The sequence below is a fragment of the Phyllostomus hastatus genome, unplaced genomic scaffold, assembly GCF_019186645.2.
Source record: "Phyllostomus hastatus isolate PE091 unplaced genomic scaffold, TTU_PhHast_1.1 phas_scaffold_760, whole genome shotgun sequence".
NCBI classification, from domain to species: Eukaryota; Metazoa; Chordata; class Mammalia; order Chiroptera; family Phyllostomidae; genus Phyllostomus; species Phyllostomus hastatus.
Window position 1 is genome coordinate 45,832 of NW_025334040.1, and position 18,322 is coordinate 64,153.

Here is an 18,322-nt window from a genome sequence, read left to right on the forward strand (position 1 = left end):
GTCTGGCCGCAGCTGGGTCCAGGGGTTCCTGAAAGGTGGGTAAGGCGTCGGCGATGGGAGACAGACAACAACACGCCTCAGAGGACACTGGTGGTCTGTTCCGTTTACTGCAAGTACAAGCAGGTTTTTATACTTTCATTTTTAGCAGTGATTAACATTTGCAGTTAGGTGAAGCAGAAAAAAATTAATACAAAGGTAACCAGGAAAAATACAAAAATTCCCATAGATTCAATTATATTAAACAAAGATTATTTTGACAAGGAGAGCCATGAATCAGACAATTAAAAATAGCTATAACTACAGAATTTGAATGTCTTATTGTTTATTAAAGTTCTCAGAATTTGTCATGGGGCAAAAGGATACGCTAGATTGAATAGAGGTTATAGGAAATTTATTATAAGGCCTTTGTGATGTCTAATGTAGCTATTTACCTTTTCTGTCTAAAATATTTCTCTATGCACCATCGACTCTGACTCCCTGGTAACTGTTTCTACATGCTTAATTTATAATAGTTAACCAGCTTTTGTTATTTCTTTGCCTGTCTAATTCTACTTGATATATATTCCTATTCAAGGTAAAGGCGGGGCTGTTACTCCAACAACTTTTAGACATTCAGGGGCTATTCCATTAGAGGGGATTTTATTCTCTGGTCAAGAAATTATTTTATACAACTTCATTGGAATTATGTGAATCAATAAACCTGAGATACAGGTATCTAACAATTCCACCACCTTTTAATTACCAAAACAAATGTGTAAGGAGAGATAAACAGGAAATTCAGCTATAGTAAACCCTTTTTTGTTCCTTAGTTAATAAACACCAGGGAGGTCTGCTTCGAGCTAGCCTTTCCATGAAATTTAGACTATTATAAGGCACTTGGACTTCATCCTTATTGACCATTCTAATGCCACCCTCACTATATGCTCCTGTATAAGGCAATGGGGGATCTGGAACCCTCTGAAGACTATTAGCTCCTTTTGGGGGATACCATAATTTGCCAATAATCTAATATGCTACCCAGGGGTATCTCTGGGCTGTGGGTAGGGGTCTATATAATTTTTCTTGTTTTCTTGAAAGACTCTTTGTATCTATGGGTAAGGAGCATGTGTGGGAAAGTCCGCCAATAATTCAACCTGTTGTAACTGATTTATGAAATCTTTCATGGGAACAATCGGGGGTAATTTCTTACTCAGGTTTATAAACACCTTGTTTAAAACAATCTGGGCATGATTCAATAGTCTAGGGAGAACTAGTTGTCCCTTCAGAATTTCCCTCAAAGTCAATCATTGACTCTTTTCGAGCCTCTTTCTTCTCATGTCCTGTTCTTATGGGAATCAGGGTACAAAGTAAGACCATGATTAATATCAGCAAGGAAATTATTAAAAGCAATCCCCAGAAAAATTACCGCCCCCCTTTGTATGCCACGCTCTCTTCTAGGAAGATGGATTCCTTGAATGCCCTCTTTCCATGTTCAGACCTTGTCAAAAAACATGGTTGGAAGAGGGCGTGGCAGAGGCCAAACTTGTTCCTGACCAAGGACAGCCTGGTGACCAGTCCTGGACCCAAGCAGGGAGAATCCCCTTCCCTTGGAGAGTCTCCTGAAGTGTCTGTGCTGCTCCAGGCAGGGACCAGAGGTTCCGACTCTGCCCTCTTCCCCTAGATGGCCCTGAGCAGAGCAGCTGCAGCCCCAGGGTCAGAGAGCACCCAGCGGTGGGAACAAGAGGCAGGGTGTGGCAAATCAGGGTGTCTTTTCCTACCCAGACAGGGGGTCAGCCCCAGGATCCCTGCCAACAGTGAGGTGACCTGCATTTCAGGTGAAGCACTCACGTGTTCCTGTCAGGGTCCAGCAGTGACACTGTGTGAGTCTGACTGTCACAATGTGCTCATTGGGTCGCAGGGAACAGATGGAACTTCCTGAAGTCCAGCATCTGCACTGGGCCTTGGAACTGCTGACCCCAGGGCTGGTCTCCCTCTGAGGTTCCAGCTGGGCAGCCCCAGCTTCTGCCCAGGCTGCTCCTGGATGCAGCTCTGCTGCCTCCTGCTGGTGGGAGAATGCAGACTTGGAGTTTCCCTCTTGCAGGTCACCCAGAGTGCTTGTCACCTGAGAGGGTGTGACCCCTGGGCTGCACGTGCAGCCCTGCTCTGAGAGGTCACATAAGGTTTGCAGGAAGGTGGGAGGTGCAGTTGATGGTCTCCTCTACATGGGTTTGAGGAGTTTGGTTGTGAAGTGTGTTGGAGCTGCTTTCTTTATGTTTTAGGTGCTGGGGTGTGTCGTGTTTCTTGGATCTGTGGGTTCCTAATGCTCACCAAAATGAGAACATTTTTGGCCCATATTTGTTCAAACGTTTTTCCTTTCTACTCTCCCCACCCCACCCTTCACATCTGTTTCAGAATCCCAGGCAGCCGTCAGATCCCGCGGCCTCAGGAGCTCAGAGCAGGAGGACAGTTCTGGGGACTGATTCAGAGCCGTGGGCCCGTGAGTGACACAGCCTCCATCACATGGACATGCAGTGTCCTTCACCGCTGCGTGGATGTCTCCCTCTGTGTCCTTCCTTTCAGGCCCTGTGTCCCTACTCACATCTTGGCCTTGAAATCCCCAGCACATCCTGGTCCTGCCAGCCCTGAATGCACTGCTGTCCCGCCCTCTGCAGAGCTGGCTGAGGGTGGGGATGAGGGGGCAGCCTGGGGATCTCAGACCTGGGGCCTGAGTCAGACCAGCTCATGGCTTTGTCTGTGGTTTGCACTTGGGCAGGAGGAGAGTGTGCACAGATGAGGAAGGGGTTTTTGTCTCACTTCCCTGTGTGCCTGTGTCACTGTGAGTATTACTGCCATCAGATGTGTAACAGTAATAGTCAGCCTCATCCTCAGCTTGGGCCCTTATGATGGTCAAGGTGTCCATGTCCCCTGAGTAAAAACTAGAGAATCGATCAGGGAACACTGAAGTCCGGTTCCTGTCAGAATAGATGAACAGCATAGGGGCATGGCCTGTCTTCTGCTGGTACCAGCTAACATGATAGCTCTTGGGCAACTCTCCCTGGCAGGTGATCTTGGCTGCCTGTCCCAAGGTCACAGACACTGCTGACGGCTGATTCACTTTAGAAGAGGCTACGGAACCTATAAGAGAGGACAGGAGAGGTGAGTGTGAGGATGAGGGTCTCCTTCCCAGACTGCATACACCCTGCAGGGTCCCCTGCGCTGAGCAAAGTTCAGGGCCAGGTTGCTCCCTGGTTTCTGTGGGGGCTTAGCCTTGGGAGTCAGCACCTGTGCAGAGAGTGAGGAGGGGGAGCAGGAGAGGGGTCCAGGCCATGGTGGAGAAGCCCCAGGATCTTCCTCTGACCCACAGGTGACGATGTGGCTTCGGAGCCTGTCTTATCCTGCTTAAGGGGCTCCATGCAAATCCACTTCCTTCCCCTTGTGGCCTTGCTGAGTGACACCTGCTGGGCACAGAGCAGCTGGGGCCAGTAGAGGGTTTAAAGTTGGGTCCTCACCTCGAGGTCTGTGCCCGGGTTGCTCAGAGCTCTCTGTGGTGTTGAGGGGACAGTGCTGACCCCTGACCAGCCCCTGCACCCACAGGTGGGCTGAGTCTCCTGTCTGGTCTTGGGGAGAAGGCTCAGTCCCCTCCAGGGATGAGATCACAGTGTGGTGTGGGGTGGGGGTGCTGGAAACAGGAGCCGGTAGGGACAGTGGTCAAGCTGGTGAAAGAGGCTGGAATTTGCCCCAGGACACAGGGACACTGGTCACGTGCCTCTGAGGGAATTTCCATTACACTTTAGAAAAAAAAAAGAAAAATCTTTTTCGTGTTGGTCTGGGCAAGAATTCTTAGATTTCATAGAAATACTTAACATGTAAAAGGATAGAAAATACATGGAAACTCTTTAAAATTAAAAGCTTTGTTTTACAAAAGTCTCTTTTATGGAGTTAATGTGAAAAAAACAATACAGTGGGAGAAAGTACTTGGTAATCCCAATCCATCAAGGAAGTATTTGTGTAAAGTGTTGAAACTAATTAATACACACAGCAAACAGCCCTGGCCAGGGGGCTCAGTTGGTTGGAGCAGCATCCAAACGCAGCAGGGGTTCGGGTCTGACCCCTGGTTGAGGGGCAGACGGGAGTCGGCCAATGAGGGCGTGGATGGGCGGAGCAACAGATGCATGTTTTTCTCAGATCATTTAAAAAGTTTAAAAATAAACAAAGCAAACAAAATTCAATTTGATAATGAGCAAATGACACAGACAGTTGATGGAAAAATATACACATGTCAAAAAAACACAGAAAAATGTTCATCAGGAGCCACCAGGGAAGGTAAGTTAAAACCAGAGCGAGACACCTGCACACCGGTCAGCATTGAGCAGACTGACTGAGGTGAAATTGGGGCAGCACCAGACACTGGTCAGGCAGCGAGAAGGGGGTCACTCACTCAGGGCCGGTAGGAAGGTCAGATGGCAGAGCCACAGTGGAAAACCAGCCGTGTGCTTAGTATAACATGAACATGCAGTTACCATACAACCAGTCACTGCATCACTGGGCATTGATCTCAGAAAATTAAAAACTTATGTTTACATAGAAACCCATACACAGGTGTTCACAGCACCTGTCTAGTCTGCTCAGGCTGTGGTAACCAAACACCAGTGAGTTGCTTAAAGTTGGAAGAGAGAGAGAGAGAGAATGACAGAGAGAGACAGAGAGAGACAGTCTGGTCAGTGATCCCACCAGACCAGAGCCCCACCCATGACACATCCTGTGGCTCTCATCACTTCCCTAGAGTCCCTGCCTCCACATGCAGCTACACTGGGAGTAAGGACTTCAACGTCCGAACTTCAGAAGACACAATCACTCAGTTGATGCCAGCGCCCTTACACATAGGAGCCCCAAACTGAAAACAACTCAGATGTCCTTCAAGATGATGGTTAAACAGACACTAGTACATGTGAATCACAGAATATTATTCAGTAAAAAAAAATGGACTATTGATGAACACAACATCCTTGATGCGTGTATGAGGAAATATGAATAAATGAGCAATCAAAACACATTACATTCTGTACGATTATTTATACAGAATTTTTCCAATGACAGACTTTGAGAGATGGAGAACCAGGTGATGGCTGCAGGGCTGAGGGGCAGGGGAAGGGCCTGGGTGGGAGGAGGTGGGTGTTGTAAAAGGAAAACATGAAGAGTCCACGTGTGATGGGACTGCGGGGAATCCTGACCACTGTGGTAGGCACATGAGCCTGCGTGTGGGAGAGAAGGCCTTAGCTCTGACTGGTGTGACTCATTTGGTCAGAACATCATCCTCTGATCACAAGGGTGTGAGTTCAGTCCCCGGTCTGGGTGCATATGAGAGGCAATCAATCAATGTTCTCTCTCTCTCATGGATGTTTCTCTCTCTCCCTTCCCCTCTGTCCCTTTCTTTGTCACTAAAAGCAATGAAAAAAGGTACTTGGGTGAGGAAAATAAATAAATAAAGTGTGTAAGAAGAAATATACACTTATATACCCACAAACAGGAGGATCCAAATTTTTAAAAATATCTATAGATTTGATCCAACACATCACCAAGAAAGAAGATGCACATGTGAAAATAGGCACCTGAAGATCTCCTCACCATCACAAGTCACTAAGGTGATGAACACGACAGACATACACAGAGCACAAACCATGTGGAACGAGAAGAAAGTAGAGGAAGGGGTGCATGACCCGGGGTCAGGTAAGACAGGGTCAGCTGCTCTGGAGGGATGACACAGAACCTGACTAACAGGGAGAAAGCCAGATCTCACCAGAGTGACAGACAGACAGACAGAGACAGAGAGTGACAGTCTGAGAGATGCAGAATGCGCCAAGGGAAGGGGACAGCTCACCACACACACTCTCACTTTCGGCCCAGCCTGCCTGTCACCCCCTCAGCCACATCCCCTCCAGCTGCCTCCCAGGGCAGGTCCTGGCACCTGGTTCAGCTGCTCCCTGGAGTTACTGTCAAGAGCTCAGCAGGCTTTAATTATTCCCCTACTGTACCAGTGACACCGTGTGATGTCCATTCCGGAGATCCCAGCTACAAGTCCTGGGATGAATCCCACAATCATGAGACAGGACTGGCCTGAACCTGTTCAGGTGAGTGCCCAGCCTTGCCGCTCACCTACCTGTGAGCAGCAACCAGATCACTGTGGTCCACGCAGCTGCTCCAGGCTGACTCTGTTGTGTTGGTGTGAGTGAAAGGTTCTGGTATTTCAGTTCCTGGGAAAGTCAGCAGAATATCAACCCATCCACTAAGGTGATGAATGCTTCTCACTCTCATGAATGTTTCTCCATCCCCTCACAGATGCGGCTGAGGCCAGTGACCCACAGGGCAGAGACTGGAGGTAGGAGGTCATTGACATATTTTCCACCTCAGCATTTCCATCCCCCGTGTCCCAGTGGACATTGTCCTGGCCTGTCCCTAGAAAACTCCCGTGGGCAGACGTGGAGCCTTCCTTGGCACCACAGGCTGAGAGTCTGGCACAGCTGGGGGACCCAGCCTGTGCTCCACGCGGGTCCTACCCCAGACCTCCCAACAGGCACCCAGTTCCCTCCCGACCCAGCTCTGCTTCCAACTCGGCATCAGGTCTCTCAGTCCTGCCTCTGCTCAGGGACAAATGCTTCCTGTCAGACCTCAGTCCTGACAGTGCTCCTGCTTCACTCCCAGGTGTCCTGAGTCAAAACAGGCAGTGTTGCCACTTCCAAGGTCAACCCTGAAACACCAAGGTCTACGTTCATTCCTTGAGAAGAACCCCAAGATGGGAGCAAAGGCCAGATGGCACCTGGGGTCGGTCATCTCAGCCCAGCCACTCGCTCAGGGTCATGTTCCTGCCTGGCCTGCTCGGGTGTCACAGAGTCCTGCCTACAGCCTTTGATTGGGGTAAACAGGGCATTGCTTTGTGAAAATGATCTGCACTGTGACTATATCTGAGATTTTCAAATGGTGATTTGAGGAGGAAGTACAGGACGATGGGATTTGCAGGGGAAGATGTAAATGTCTCAGGGTCCTGGCCAAGGACAGGGAGCAGCTTAGCCCAAGTCCCAGTGGGGGAGAGGATGGGGGATGGAGGTGTGGGCCTCACTCCTCTTTGGTCTGTGTCTCTGCAGCTTCTGTGAAAAGGCTGTTGTGTGTGTGGCTCTCACCACAGACATAGTCAGTCTCGTCCTCAGACTGGAGGCTGGAGATGGTTAAGTAGCAGTTGGCCCCAGAGCTGGAGCCCGAGAAGTCATCAGGGATCCTGTCCCCCTTCTTCTGGCTTCCGTCACTCTTAATGTACATCACGTACCGAGGGCCATTTCCCAGTCTCTGTTGATACCAGGGAATGGTATAGCTGCTGTGCTCACTGCTGAGGGTGCAGGGGAGCTGGGCAGAGGCTCCCGGGGAGGCAGAAGCAGACGGGGGCTGGGTCAGCACAGGTGCAGCACAGAGACCTGCAGACACAAAACACGGAGATGATGCCAAAGGCACCCAGACTGGACAGACGCCCCTTGGGACTGTGCTTGGAAGGAAACTGTTGGGGAGTGGGACCCCTGTGTGTCCAGGGATGGTCTGACCTGTGGAGAAAACCAGGCGCAGGAGGGAGAAGGGAGCCTAGTCCATGGTGGGAGGGGCTTCCAGGAGCTCTGCCCTGAGGCTGCCCAGCTGGCCCTGGCCTCTCCAAGCCCCTGTCTTATCCTCTGTCCCTTGTAGCTCAACAGGGAGGAGCATGAATGCAAATCTGTCTCAGATCTTCTCTCAACCCCAAGCCTGACAATCTCCTGCTGGTAATTTCCAGAGGAGGAGGATGGTCCAGGTGTTGGTATCATTAAGAGTTGATTTTACCCAATAAAACTGTCTCCAAAGAAGCATCAGTCACACCCTTTGCACTGAGCACACTCCAGGGTCTTGCACTATCAGAGATCCCCAGGCAAGACCCACAGTGCCCCCTGGTGCCCCCAGGATGAATGTGATTCTCTATGCCAGTAGCTCAACCTACTGACTACTTTGGAGGCCTTAATAGGTGTCACATGGTTGGTGAGTGTTTGACCTGCACCCCTCACCAGACATCATAATTATCCAACATCATCCTTCTGCTGATGTTCTGTCCAAAGAGCAGGGGGCCATCCTTGCAAGGTTATGATTTCCCCAGAGTCCCCCCAGACAGTGATGCTGAGTCAAGGCTCCAATCCAGGGATGCAGGAGCTGGACCTCAGGGCCTGACCTGTGAATCCCCTCCCTGCTCAGCCCTTCTCCATGTGCCTTATCCTGTTCCTCTCCTGTCCCACGTCCCCGTCTCCTGAGTCCCTGAGTCACAGCCCTGCCTTCTGTGTGCAGGTGCTCTATCCCCCTGAGTCTGCTCTGAAGTGCGCTCAGATTTTCTCGGTGTTGGAATCTGTGTTTCCCAGTGAAACCCGGGTCTCTTTGTGCACGGAGGTGGGGCCACGTCCACCACCAAAGACAACACAGCGAGACATTGGGGATCAGGTTGGGATCCTTGGGAGAATTGGTACAGAATGTCTTTTGTAACATTGTCAAGGCCATTGAGTTTGCATGACTATCAGGATAGGACGAGAAATCTTTTAATATTAATAAATATGATTGACAAGGCACATTGTGGCCTAATATCAGAAACAAATGTATTTGTTTGCACATCAGTACTGCTGAGAATATAATGTAATTAGTTCACCTGGGAAATTCTGGAGGCCTTGTCCTTGGAGGTGATGGTGTAGCCCGGCTGTGACTCATGTGCACAGACAGACAGAGAGACCCCTGACTCACTCCCCGAGTTTGGTCTGAGAGACAGTGGAGAGGGGACCAGGGTCTGGTGCCTGAGACACGCTCCCCACTGTCCCCAGCTGAGGGGAGCACAGCAGCTCCTCTCTGCCCTTCCCTCCCTGGGGTGTTCACTCCTCACACTCACACCTCAGGGTCCCCATGGGGCCCGCTGGCCCCTCCTGCAGGCCAGTGCTCACACCTTTGCTGTGGGTCTCCTGACCCCCTTGGAGGTCAGCTGTGAGTGCCATCCTGGAAGATTTCATCTTCAAACCATGACCTGTGCTTGTGAGTTAGGCAAATGTATCCAGCTGTGGGAAATAGCAAGTGACACCAAATCAATAAAATCCATCTAGTACCCTCCTTCCGTCTAGATCTCTGCACAAAATGTAACCTTATGACTTGTACTTATGTTCCTGGAAATGATCTGCCCACTGAAGGGGTTTCTTGTAGCAACAACTATTTACAAATGTATGTAGACTGTGTCATTCTTTACACTAGTAATAAAAATGTGCTCCATGGCTCAGAATCATGTTTAAAATTGCTCTTGTATTTAATATCAGGTCCTTGAGGAGAGAAGTACTGTGAACACGATATAATAATTTTCTCATATTGTCCTCAATATTTCTGGTTTAGTTGGCAACTGAAGCAAACATTCCTCCCCTAGTGACGTCTGGTCACAGGATCCCCGCCCTCCTCATGCCCTGGTGGCTGCAGGGATGCACTAAAGGGTCAGTGACATTGTCCTCTGCCCCCAGCCCAAAGAGGACATGTCTCCCATCTGACCTGCTCTGACCAATGTGGTGTCCACCAGCCACATGCACCTACTGAGGATGAAATGTGGGCGGTTCCAGTAGGAGGTGCTGTAGTCTGAAACACCCACCAGATTTTAAGATTTATTATGAAATAATGTAAAATTATCCACATTTTAATATTTAATTTGTACAGAAACATTTCCACTAACAGAATTAAACAGAATATATCCTGTAAATTAATCCCACCCATTTCCTGTCCTCCAGCTGTCACTAGGCCTGAGTCACACCCAGAGACAGTGCTGAACCAGGGGGCAGTTCCCTGTAACCATTTCACTTCCTGGGAGGGCCGAGCTGAGAGCAGCCAGGGGCCTGCAGCTGTGGTGGGTGGGCATGTGGGACCCGACTGGGCACCAGGGGGTCTCACAGTGTCTGCTGCACTGGTCGGCTCCATTCAGAGTCCTGGGCGGCCTCGGAGCTCGGGCCTCAGGAGCTCAGTGGAGCTGGCAGCTCTGGGGATGAATCCAGAGCATTTTCACAGGGAGCAGCCCAGTCACGATAATATGGATTGCAGGTCCGTCACTTCTGGACACAGGACTCAAGCAGGCTGTCATTTTGTGAGGCCCTCTTTTTAGAATTGAGTCTGTCACACAGACACAGCATGCCAGCCTGGTCCTGCCACCCTGAATCCAGTCCTGACCCACCCTCTGCACAGCTGACTGAGGCTGGGAGGAGGGGCCACTGGGAGACCTGAGAAAGGGGACCTGGGCCAAGGCTGCTCATGGCTTTATCTGCAGTCCTCCTGGGGCCTGAGGAGAGCTTGACACAGACTGAGGTTTTTGTCTCACTTCCCCGTCTGCCTGTGCCACCGTGAGTATTAGTACCACTACTATATGCTGCACAGTAGTAGTCAGCCTCGTCCTGGGCCTGGACCCCGCTGATGGTCAGGGTGGCCGTGTTCCCCGAGTTGGAGCCTGAGAACCGGTCAGGGATACCTGACGGCCGGTTGCTATCCCAGTAGATGATGGTTACAGGGGCCTGGCCGGGCTTCTGCTGGTACCAGGAAACACTTTTACCTCCAATGTTGTCTCCCCCACAGGTGATCCTGGCTGTCTGTCCTGGCTGCACTGACATCGAGGGTGGCTGTGTCACCTCATAGGAGGCCACAGACCCTGCAAGAGAGAAAAGGAGAGGTGGGCTTAAGGATGAAGGACCCCTTCCTAGGAAACCCGGGCCTGCCCTTGTTGGAAGATCTACATGGATTCTGAGACTGGGCCATGAGTCTCAGCCCAAGTGTCCCACTGATGAGCTGACCCATGAAGCCTGTGAAGAAATGGGGACCCTCCTGTCCCATTCTCCTGGCAGGTGCAGCCCCTCAGGGTCCCTCAGACCAGTGAGCACAGTGGAGGGTACAGCACCCCCATCCCCTCATCCTGCAGCAGAGCCCAGGGCATCTGGAGTCCACAGACAGTGCTCTGCTGAGCTCAGAGTCAGGGTCAGCCTTGTCCAGATCCCTGGGGCTGGGGGAGGGTGGGAGCCAGGGCTCAGCACCTGTGCAGTGAGCAAGCAGGCTGAGGAGGAGAGGGGTCCAGGTCATGGTGGAGGTGCCCCACGTCTGATCCCTGAGGCCCCAGGCTGGGCAGCTCTCCTCCCAGGCTTCTCTTATCCCCTTGCTGGAGAGACAGCTGCTGGGTATGCAAATCAGCCAGGGCTCAGGGGAGCTGCCTGAGGAGCTGTATGGTTCCTGCTGGGGGCTCAGCCTGAGAGACTCAGGGAAGAGAGGGTGGTCCCTGCAGACCCCACCTCATTCCCAGGGCATCCAGTTCATCCACTGGTGCCACAGCATGGACTGAGATCTCCACCCCAGAGTGTCTCATGGCCTCACTCCTGGGCTGGCCTGGTCCCAGCAGAGCTCAGAGGTGATGTCTGTCCACATGTTCTGCACCCACTATGGAGCGTTAACTGTAGCGGTGACGATATGAGCCTGAGGTCTGAGCAGGGTCCCACCCCAGTGACAGTGTGTGAGCATCAGAGCCTGAGGGACACTCCCACCTTGCTCACGGCACATGCAGCACTTGGAGCCTCTGAGATGCTGTCAGTTTTTAACTTGGTTCCAACTCCTGGGACAGGTGACAGATGCTGTGCCCCATGTCCCCAGTGTGTGCCATTGCCAGGGTCAGCCCCAGTGCTAGAAGAGGTGTGACAGTTACAGAGTGTGAGCACAAATGGGGTGTTCAGGACAGGAATGAATTACCCGGACCTGTGATGGTAAAACAGGCCAATTGTACAAGAACCCAATCTGAGAGACTCACAGTCAGTATGTTATGTCATCAGTGTCAAAGGTGATAATGTAGAAAACATACCACTCTTTTTAAAAATGGGACATACTGGTTAATATTTCTCTGTTTTACCACAATATTTTCATTATTAATAAAGGGATAGAGAGTCCAAAACATAAATTATAATAATCCCCCTGCATGGTAGAATTCCTCAGGCCCAGGCCCTCCCAGTCTCCAGGAGGCTTTGTCAGGTGGTCTCTGCTGCCCCCTGGTGGCCTCTCTACACTGGCTGCTGGAGGAGCAGGTGTGTGCTTTGTCCAGGTGCAGAGTCTGAACCCACTACTCACATGGTAACTCCCTGATCCAGGGACTGAGGGTCCCAGGGGGGATTGCTGTTCTCTCCATAGCCACTGCTGGCCTCAAGACCAGGCACAGGAGGCTCAGATCACCCATGGAAGTACAAATAGGCTCATTGGGAGGAGGAGAGGGCCGGCCCACCTGAAGCATCTCTGACATATCCCTTGGGTGGCAGTGTTCCTGGGTGTGGTTCTGGGGACAGAGGACTCAGAGGCTGCCTCTCCCTGATGCTCACTGCTAGTACACGTTGAAAAGAGGGTGCTGGTGGCAATTGCCCTAAAGACTGAGGCAGGAGACACTCATCCAGCAAATGGTGATTCGGCCCCACTCTGCCTGCCAGACACTGCGTCCTGGGTGAGACATGTGAACGGGACCAGTCCTGCCTCAGAGATGCCAGTGTGCACATGGGGGCACACAGTGGACATGCTGGTGTGGGTGACACAGCACAGTCACCGCCAACTTCTACTTGTATCTTGTCTGCCTTCCTCATAACAGCAGATGCTAGCTCTTCCCTGGTCTCTGTTGGCTGTTGTTGAATTTTGGTGCCTTGCTGATTACTGGACGTGTCACTCAGCTGGATGCTTTCCCTAAGAACTTTGGATCTTGTGAAGGAATGGTTCAGTCTAGATTTGTGCAGCTCCTGTCCCCTTGACCCTGGGAGTGACAGCTGAGTTGCAGCGGCCACGCCGAGGTCCCTCTGCAACAAGGGTGAGAGCAGAGCCTCCATTGGCCAGATGTAGGTAAAGAAAGTGAGAGGGACTGGGGACCTCAGAGGGCTGATGATGTCTGTGGAACACCCACTACACCCACTGGCGCCCGGACTTATTGCAGGAGGAATTGAGGCTCCTGTCTGTCCACGTCTGTCCTCCCATAGGCAGGAGCCATGCATCTGGGAAGCAGAGGGTGGACAGGGGAGAAACACTGCTTGCTACCATCCCTAGGGGGCCACCAGCAAGGCTTTTCCTCTTCATCCCCGATACTTTATGGTCTGCACGATGCATGAAATTAGCTATTGAGGCTCTTCCAAGGCCCCTCCTGACTCCTCCTGACAGTGAATCATTGGGCAAAATTGGGGTGTTGTCTGGGGTGGGAGGATTGCGTTCCTTCCGCACACAGGGGTGAGCAGGGGGATGAATGGAATGAAGGGGACCCTCCATTACTCCCTGTGTCTGTGATCACAGTTATAAAATCCCAACAACTCAACTCTGCAGGGCCGATAATGAACCAACACCTTCCAGAATGAAGGTGTGGTCAATGCACCTGACATGAGATCACGACCAGCTATGGTATTGGCTGAGGGCAATGGGCATATGGAGAGGGTAGGGGAGAAGGTAATTGTAAGTACCATCTCTGACTGCAGGGTGGTTGTGGAAATGAGGATTATAGAAGTATCAATATTTCTTTCTTATATTAATAATGCATACGTTTGGATACATATTAATCATATATTTTTGTAAATTTACCCTGTGTCATTCCACTTTTATTTAACATGAGACATGTTATCAGTAGCCAACTTTATATCTCAATATTGAAGTTATAAAGTATCAATACAACTGGGAGACACTAGCAAATAAAAAGGTATTTTGTATTCTCTTGAGGGAAAGGCTGAGCATGTTTGTGGTTGTTCATGGGATAGTTTCATCATATTTGGTGGGAACATGACTATGGTTATATTCCTCAGTTTGGAAATTGTGTGGGTTGTGGAGATGTGAGCAGGTTTGTGGTGACAAGGGGTGGACTATGCTGGCTTATTAAGTGTCACTGTTGACAAGCGCAACTGTATTTCACAGAATTATTTTCTCTGTATATTTGTGGGTAGGGTGGGCATAAAAAAGAGGTTCTTATGCAGATTCAGAGGGCAGAAGAGAAGCAGCACCCACAGTGAAGCTCACACCATGGGGGTGTATCTGCTGGATCACTTCGTAGGAGGACACGACAGCCCCGGTTTCCTTGGAGTCACTTCAGGATGGTGCTGCCTCGCCCCCTGTCTCTCCCCCTGTCTCTCCCGCTGTCTCTCCCCCTGTGTCTCCCACTGTCTCTCCCAGAGCCCATGGCACCTACTGCGCTAGACTCTCTTGCATTCTGTAAAAAGCATAGGGAACAATCAGCTCTATCTGGGGACGGTAACTCGTACATGGTGGATTTAGGTGGGAACCAGAGCTCTGTGGGTGTCCAGGGACCACCTCAGTCCCCGATGGCCATTTTTGGGATAGTGGGCCTCCGGGCCTGGGTTCCCCGGGAGCAGACCGTGAGATGGAGAGCGGCGTGTGCAGGAAATCTGAAAGAAGTGAGGGAGGGGAGGCTGGGACAAAGGAGAAGGTGGCACCCAGGAGGTTCCTCCAAGGCCTGAGGATCCTCCAGGGGGCTCTAAAGCTGTCATCTTTTTGTCGCCCTAACTGAGGCAGGGCCTTGGGTCCTTGGCCCCAGGCAGTCATCACACTGACCTCTCTGAGAAGGGCACGGAGGTCTGGAGGTCAGGCAGCTGAAGAAGTGGCCTAGTGACCACCATATGGAAAATCAAGGACAATGACCATGGGTGGCGATCTCCTTTTTCCTGTGTCCTCGGTCCCCAGGTCACACCCAGACCCAGACAACATCAGGGCAGCCCCGTCCTGCCAGGCTTGGATCCCCTCCTGACCCACCCTCTGCAGAGCAGGCTGGGTCCTGAGGTCTGGGGATCTGGGCCAAACCTGTGCATGACCGCAGTCACATTTCTCCTGGGGCTGGAGGAGACTGTGACACAGATGGGGAAGGGGTTTGTGTCTCACTTCCCCATCGGCCTGTGTCACTGTGAGTATCACCGCTGCTGTCCCATGACTGACAGTGATAGTCAGCCTCATCCTCGGCCTGAGCCCTGCTGATGGTCAGGGTGGCTGTCTTCCCCGAGTTGGAGCCAGAGAATCGGTCAGGGATCCCCGAGGGCCGCTCGCTAAACTTATAAATGACTGGCACAGGGGCCTAGCTTGGCTTCTGCTGGTACCAAGATGTGTATTTGTTCCCTATTAAATCTCCAGAGCAAGTGACTGTGGCTGTCTCTCCCAAGGCCACTGACACCGAGGATGGCTGGGTCAGCTCGTAGGAGGCCACAGAACCTGTCAGGGAGGAGAGGAGAGAAGGCTTGAGGATGAAGCATCCACATCGAGAGGGTCCTACCCCAAGGTTGTGCCTGGGTTGAGTTCTGGCTTTGGAAAAGGACCAGCGCAGGGCCTTGTGGGAGCTGAGCTTGCAGGCAGAGCCAGGGGGCAGCGCCTGTGCAGGGAATCAGGAGGGACAGCAGGACAAGTGTCCAGGCCATGGTAATACTACCTCAAACTCTTCCTCTGAGCTCCCAGTCTAGGATCGGGCCTCAGGGTCTCTCTTATCCTCTGGAAGGGGGCAAGGATCCTCATGCAAATCTACTTCCTCCTTTCTTGTGGCTGATGGGTGTCTCCCCGCAGAGTAGCAGAGGGCTCACTTAAAGGAAGCTGCTGCATGGGCCCTATTCCTAGGGCCTGCACCCAGACCCCCAGGGCTCTCTGTGGTGTTGAGTGAGACAGCGCTAACCCCTGACCCGGCACCTGTACTCACCCTTTAGGCTGAGTCCTGGGCCTTCCCTGTGGGCCCTGGGAGCACCCGCAGCCCTCCCCTCTGGTGACGAGATCACCCGTGGGGCTAAGGGGCAGGGAGTGGTTGAAGCAGGAGCTTGTGAGACAGTGGTCATGCAGGTGTAGGTGAAGCCAAAGTCCCTTGATCAGATACGGAGAAATTGTTCATGTTCCTCTCAGGCAGTCCTTTCCTTATGTTTTAGGAAGAGAACATTGGACAACCCTTTGGCATCCAGGGCTAGGCAAGAGTTTTTCGATGATGCCAGAGCTCGATTTGTAAAGGGAATGATGAATACACTGAACCTCATCAAAGTATCTTTGCTTTGCCAATAATTCTAAAGAGGATAAAGAAAACCCAAGAAACAGAGAAAAAATTGAAAACCACATAGCCAGTGAATGTGCATTTGGAGACACGGGTCGCTCGTGCACAGCTGAGGGGAATGTGAAACAGCACAGTCGCCCGGAAAGAGTTTGGCAGCTCAAAAACTAAAGCTGCGGCTCCTACACAGCCCAGCAGTCATGCTCCTCCTGGGCATTTATTTTGCAGAAATGACGACCTAGGTTCCCAGAGAAGATTTTGCTGGTGGAAATGGGGTTCTTTCAGAGAGTTGCAAGGGAAACATTCCAGAGACCCAGGAAAGGGAGGCTGTGGTTTCAGGGGAAGATGGATGGGGGTGGAAACAGAAGACGGCCCTCAGGTTTCCAATGCCCCATCTGTGCCCATCCTGCTGTGGAAAAAGTCCAGTCTTGTCTTCCTCAAGCCCCAAACAAATGCCAAGGTCCAAAATTTCTGCGCTATTGGTTCAGCCTGGCCTTTGTCACTGTCCTCCTTCAGCTGGCTCAGTCTGTGTTTCTGGCTGCGCTCTGGCAGCTGTGTGCCCAGGCCCGTGTTTGGAGTCTGCACAGCTGGCAGGCGACTGATGGCTACTGGGCTCGGGTCCTTGCTGTAGAGAAAGAACTTCGTTAAGCTGGGGTTATGTTTGTTGCGCGTGGGTCACCGGCTAGCAGTGACCACGGAACACTGTGGATGGCTCGACAATAAACACGCGAGAAATAACAACATGCACAGAGACAGACTAGTTTCTGTGGGGAAGTAGGGACAGAATGGCCACCCCCCCTAGTGGGGAGCACGCCGATTTACAGTCCATACCTGCTTTTATTGGGCTCATGCTACATAATAACTCAGGTAACGTACAATACTCATTAGGGGAAGTAAGGAATATATAAAACAAAGAACTCTGCCGGTCTATTGAGTTGGGGGGTCAAAGAGCTGTAAGGCTGAGGAACAAACTAGCTTCCTCCTAAGACCCTCCTCATTCAACTGAGAGCATTCTCGAACAAAGAAGGTTTCACAGTAATTTACATGTTCTTTCTTAGGCCTGATCACCCCGGGAAATCCGCACTTCCCAGTACCGAGCTGTACTTCCCCGTCATTGTTTCAGGCTTAGGTGGAGCAAGGGAACTAAGGCCACCGAGAGATAAGGAGATTTTCTTCCGGACGCTGAGAACTCAGACTTTGTCAAAGCCGAGGAGTGAGGGTCCATCACCCCCCTTTTGCTGCAGCCCCCCCAAGTCCTTCTTTTGGGGGGGCCTCCCAAAGTGATCGTGCCTGGCTTGGGTTGTTCTCCCCGTGGGGAATCTTACCCGTCTTTGGCTAACCGACCAAGCTTTTTGGGGGTTCAGCAGCAGAAACAGCATTACTGCCAGGGAGATAAGCTTTTGTCTCCTTGCCGGCTCACGGTTCCAAGGGCGTTCCCTTAGCCTAGCCTAGGCGGGGGTTTCAGCTTCTGATACCAGTCAGGGCGGTTCCCAACATATGTTACCACGGGTTTGGGAAGGACCAGGTGCCCTTTCAAACTAACCAATCAACATCCCAGTCTCTTGTGGGCTTTTGCTGGGTCCTCCCCCAACCAATCCATTTCCTAGCTTTTCCAAGGCTCTGTGCCCCTTATCCAATCCCATCCTTTCCCCAGGCTAGACTCATCCCCCTTACGGTCACATCCCAGTTCCTACTGAGTGTGCCTCAAAGTGAGACCTCCTCCTGCACCATCGTGGCCTCTACTGGACATGTATCCAGCAGAGGCATTTCTTCTGCTGTTTGTATTCCTCTCTGGATAATGACCAGTAGAGATCCTTCTTGCAGGTGTGGGGTTAAAGGTCCCCCAGGGAGTGTGTGAAGCTGTAGCTTCCTAGTGAGGCAGACCCAATACTTGATTCAGTTTCCCAGTATATCATACTTCGTACAGTCTGATTTCCTTTGCTCCCTTCCTGTGTTAATATCTAACTACAAATGCTAACAAAGCTGCACGATGATGCTCATAGCATCCGTGTGCATAATGTTGCCCAGTGAGCGCAATCCACATGCTCTGCTTGGTGGACAGTTAAACAGACTTCGGTCTGCCCAGACGGTGGGACTCTGCTCAGCAGTGAGAGGAGGAGACTCTCGTGCAGCTGTAATTTTGAGGAACCTCCAGGGGACTAGGGGGAGTCCAAAAATCCAAGCCCAAAAGGCTAAATACAGTAGGGCTCCATTTTCATTTCTATACGTCATGTCTGTGAAGACAAGATTTTAGAAATCTTGTCCTTA

At 51.4% G+C, this 18,322-nt stretch overlaps 3 gene segments (V, D, J or C); all 3 read right to left on the reverse strand.

Moving 5' to 3' along the window:
* Positions 1-1,462: 1,462 nt before the first annotated feature.
* On the reverse strand, positions 1,463-3,339 carry LOC123810982. The segment is given in 2 exon segments: positions 1,463-3,114; positions 3,262-3,339. Coding segments are annotated over 2 exon segments (441 nt in total).
* A 3,726-nt stretch (positions 3,340-7,065) lies between these two features.
* LOC123810954 lies at positions 7,066-9,035 on the reverse strand. The segment is given in 2 exon segments: positions 7,066-7,442; positions 8,966-9,035. Coding segments are annotated over 2 exon segments (417 nt in total).
* A 966-nt stretch (positions 9,036-10,001) lies between these two features.
* Positions 10,002-11,189, reverse strand: LOC123810801. The segment is given in 3 exon segments: positions 10,002-10,027; positions 10,364-10,687; positions 11,067-11,189. Coding segments are annotated over 3 exon segments (396 nt in total).
* Between the last annotated feature and the right edge of the window lie 7,133 nt (positions 11,190-18,322).